The 4,400-nt window shown below is 55.9% G+C and overlaps 1 protein-coding gene across 1 annotated transcript in view; it reads left to right on the top strand.

Moving 5' to 3' along the window:
* The window catches only part of NOVA2 (neuro-oncological ventral antigen 2), a 40,969-nt gene extending 37,346 nt beyond the window's left edge, over positions 1–3,623 (top strand). Inside the window, exon 7 of the mRNA XM_006764420.2 lies at positions 4–3,623. Coding sequence (XP_006764483.1) covers positions 4–80 — 77 coding nt within the window. The 3' untranslated portion in view covers positions 81–3,623. The remainder of the gene's footprint in view (positions 1–3) is intronic.
* The last annotated feature ends 777 nt before the right edge of the window (positions 3,624–4,400 follow it).

Below are 4,400 nucleotides of genomic sequence, written 5' to 3'. Positions count from 1 at the left end.
AAGCCGCTCAATACCTCATCAGCCAGCGGGTCACCTACGAGCAGGGAGTGAGGGCCTCAAACCCCCAGAAAGTGGGATGAGGCCTGTGGTGTGTGCTCCCACCCCTCTCCCTCTGCCTCCTCCTCCTCCTCCTCTCCTTCCTCCTCCTCCTCCTCTCCCTCCTCCTCCTCCTCCTCTTCCTCCTTCTCCTCCCCAACTCTTGACCTCAGCTCGGTGTGGTCCTGCTCCTCGTGGGATTGGGGCTGGGGCTGGTCTGACTGCACCCCCCTCCCTTCTGGTAGTTCATAGGCAGGATTGAGAGATGGCTGGGGATGGAGCCCACAGCTCCCTCCCTGGCCCTGAACTGACCCCTCCTTCCTTCCTTCCTTCCTCCCTTCCTACGCTTGGCTGGGCCTGACTCCTCTCCCCCAGGGCCCAGGTCTGTGTGATATCTGTATATATTGCATTTTGTTGATTTTAATAGAAAACAAAGCGTTATTTTCTCTTTCTTTCCCTCCTTTTTTTTCCGGTAAGGATTTTGTTTTCCCCCTTGATATATATGTTTTTGTTTCCATATGGGAAGAGGGGAGGGAGCCTCTGGGTGACCTAGAATGAGGGGCCTCCCCCAAACCACACCCACCTCTCCTGCTTTCAGGTCCAGCTCGAGGGATGCAGTGGAAGGAGAGGTAGCTGAAATGGGGCATTTGCAGCAGGAACCCCAGTTCCTCAGCTACTCTCCCCCCATTGCAGTCACCCCTCCGAGGTGGGGCTTTTAACTTTTTGTTGTCAGGTTTATGGGGGTTGGGGGGTGGGCTTGTGCTGCTGGGAATGAGGCCGGCTCTCAGACTGGGCCGGTCCAGTGGGCGAGACCCTTGTGAAAGGCTGGAGCCACTGCCTATGGCATCTCCTATGGCTTTTCCTAAAGTAATAGGAATGGAAGTCCTTGTTGTGATGTCACTGAGTCAAGTACTTTCTGGGGCGCTTCCAGCATTCCTTGTGATGTCACAGGAAGTAGTTCCCAGAGGTCACTTCCCGTGATGCTAGGAGAGATAGGTACTTGCTATGATGTCTCCCGTGAGCCTTCCTTGAAGGTTACTTTCATGATATCCTGGGGACATGGACTGCCTGTGGTGTTTCCGGGGTACTTCCTGTGATGTCATGGGGACGAAGCATGCACTTCCTGTATTGGGCCATGGCCAGTTAGTGACTTGACCCTCTTTCTCCGCCCTCGCCCCTCTATGGTGGGTCTTGGCCTGGGGGTCTTCCTAGGAGGAGAATAAGGGGTGGGACTTGGATCTGACCTGAAGGCCTCCAAGGAAAATGACCCAGTATTGTCAGGGTCGCCTCCATCCAAACACACCAAGTCTGTGAGCTCACCTGGCAGGGAGGGGCGGGAGATGGAGCTAGTGAAAATGACTGTCAAAGACCCCCATCCCTACCCCCCACCTTGTGTGTGCATGCTCGTGTCTGCGTGGCTTTGTTTCATTGAGTCTGGTGAGCCACGTGTGTGGTGGCTCTGTCAGGCTGGCGTGGCCCGCTGTCGAGGTCAGTGAGCCAGGGTAGGGGCCCTCGGCCAGGAGGCTTCGTGTGGCCTAATGGGTTAGATTGGCTTGTGGTTTCCAGCGAGCTGGAGCACTTTGGTGGTATCTGATGAGTCAGAAAGTTTTGACGCTCTCACCATAGGCTCTGAGGAGCTAGAATGTTCTGATGGCGTCTGCCAAGCCAGGCAGCCCTGAGAGTTGGTGTGGGAGTGGCTCCCTGAGCTCTGCGGCTGTGGTCAGATGGAAGGCCTTGTCGGCAGGCTGAGCTTTCAGGACCTGACAACCCTGTAGACTTAGGATAGCTGAGACCCACTTCTATCCCCATCCATCTCCCCCTTCCCCTCGGAGACCAACTCCACTTCCTCCAACCCCAAGCAGGGCCCCCAGGGCCCTGGTTCCATCATCAGCATCTCTGGGGGAGGGGCACCCCATGCCCACCCTCTCCCCCATTTGTCCCCTCCTAGGTCTTCCAGACCCTTCTCTTCTCCACGGCTTTGGGGGAATCGGCCTCCTCATCTCTCTCTCCCAAAAAAAGGAGGGAAGAAAAGCCCGAGACAATTCCCCGCCCCCCCCCTAAAGCCCAGGAGACCACTGCCCCTTGTTAGAGAGCCACCCCCAAATCAAAATGTGAAAATCCCTAGAAAGCAATAGCCTTCAAGGTACCTTGCACTGAATTTCCCACCCTGGCTCTTCCACCTGACGGGAGGCTGTAGCTTGGGCACTAGGGTTACCTTTTCCAGGCCCTCTCCATCTCCAGGGTGGAGGGCAGGCCCCACCTCCCCATCCCCTACCTCCTGCCGCTGCTGCCCCGCCCACCCCCAATCTCCAGACCGAACCCCATGGAGATCTGAGTGCCAAAACAATTCTTGATGTAACTTTGTACATATCTTCTGCAAGGGGGTGCTCCTGAGATTGGAGGTGGAGGCGGCCCTGGGGGCCCTTGCTCCTCTCCGCCTGTCAAAAAGACCTTACAGTATTTCACAGTAACTCCACCCACATGTGGGCATTGCAGTGTCTAACTGGAATGTCCCCCCTACAACTCCCATCCCCAGGCCCCCAGGAGGAGGGAGGAGCCAGGGAGAGGTAACGTAGGGTCTGGGAGTGGGGAGGTGGGGTTTGAAAGTGCTCATTTGCATATCGTTTGCATCCTCAGCTGCCCTCTGCTTGTCAGATGTTTCCTGTACCCATTTCTGGGGGTCCAGTATCCTTTCACACAGACACGTCTCTGGAGGCTGGGCCTCCTGGAAAGTGTCCCTTTGGGATATCTGTGTGACAACCCCCTCCCTATTCACATTTCCCGGGGACCCCTCCTCCCCAGCCCGCCAGCCAGGGTTATCTGGAAGGTAGCTTGCTAGCTTAGTGAGCGGGTTTACTCGCCCTGCTGGAGAGCGGACCACCACCCGCCTTTGTCCCTGTCACCCTGGGAAATGCACTCCACCATCTTCCGCATCTCCTGAAAGTCCCTTCTGCAATCTGACCTCAATCTTTTTGTGCTGCAGTTTGTCCAGAGGGGACGCGGGCGTGGAATCAGAAATGGGGATCATCGACAAACCCATCGCCTCTTTCCTCCCCTCTCTCCCCGTTAGCCGGTCAGGTCTCAGAGACGCTGAGTGGCTTCCTCGCACCCTGCTCCTCAGCACCCATTTGGTGCTTAATAAGTGTTTGCTGCATTGAATTGTCTCCCTATTCCTTTCCCATTTGCCCTCCGACTCCCAACATTCCCCCCTCCGCCCCCTAGCATTTCCCTCTCTCTTTCTTTACTCTGACTCCCTATGGCTTCCTACTTCCTCTCCCTGTGGTTCCCAATGTCATCTGTCCCGTCTCTATCTTTTGTCGACGTCTGATTTCCCCTTCTCCTCTCAACTCCCGCCCAATTTCCCCACTGATTTAAAAAAAAAAAAAAAAGTGCCAAACTTCCTTAGAACTGAGCCGCTCTGGGGGGGAGGGAACCTCAGATAGGGGGCAGGAAACGGGACCATTGATCTTGGAGGAGGCCCCTACCAGGCATTGAAAAAGTCCGTGGACACTTAGCTAATTTGGGTCCCCCTTCCTCACCCCTCCCACCCTGAGTTTTTCTTAGAATCTTTGTAAGAAAAGAAAAAAGAAAAAAAAATCCCCTTCAGCTGACCCCTAACCTTTTGAATCCCCCAAATGCCACCAGCCAGGGAGAACCCCCACTTGCCTCCTTGGGGCAAAGCTGTAGAAACTGGGGGAGAGCGGAGACCAACTCAGCCCCTCCTCTGCTGGCCCAAAGGATGGTGCCAACCGGATTGCAGAGAAGGACCTCAAGCACTTACGAGAAGAAGGGGTTCAATGTGCCAAATTCACCTCCTCCGTCCCCCATCTGAGGGGGCGCTGAGCCAACCTGCCCCAGCCACCTTCTTCTGCCCCGGCCCAGCCTTCTCCGCATGGGCGAGGGGGCTCCGCTGCAATAATTATTAGGGATGAGAAGGCAAAGGTCGTGCCATGGTTATCTGCCCTGACACCTGCCCTGGACTGGTAGGTGAGCGTGACATGCATCACCATTGGCATTTAAGAGTCCATCTGTAGATGGTTGGGGACCAAATAGGGAACCGCTTTTATCTACCTGGTATTTTCCTCCCCTGCTTAACCCCCAAGCCCCCTCAGTATCCCCTTGATCTGTGTCTCCTCCCCCGTCCTCATCCCACACCCTCCTCATCTCGTTTTGGAGTTGGTGGCCTACTGTTTGGAAAGTGAGCGGATTCCCCTGCATTGATTTCTTGCTCTGGCAAGACCTGGATTGGAGGTTGAGAGCGAGAAAGCGAGCGGTGGGGAAAGTGTTCGCCGAGAGGGGCGAGGAGGCGGGCCACGTGCGCGTCCAGGCTGCTGACTGGGGGCCCTGGGGGCACTCTGTGCCCA

Source organism: Myotis davidii, unplaced genomic scaffold, assembly GCF_000327345.1.
Source record: "Myotis davidii unplaced genomic scaffold, ASM32734v1 scaffold741, whole genome shotgun sequence".
NCBI lineage: Eukaryota > Metazoa > Chordata > Mammalia > Chiroptera > Vespertilionidae > Myotis > Myotis davidii.
This window is presented reverse-complemented; position numbering and strand designations above follow the sequence as displayed.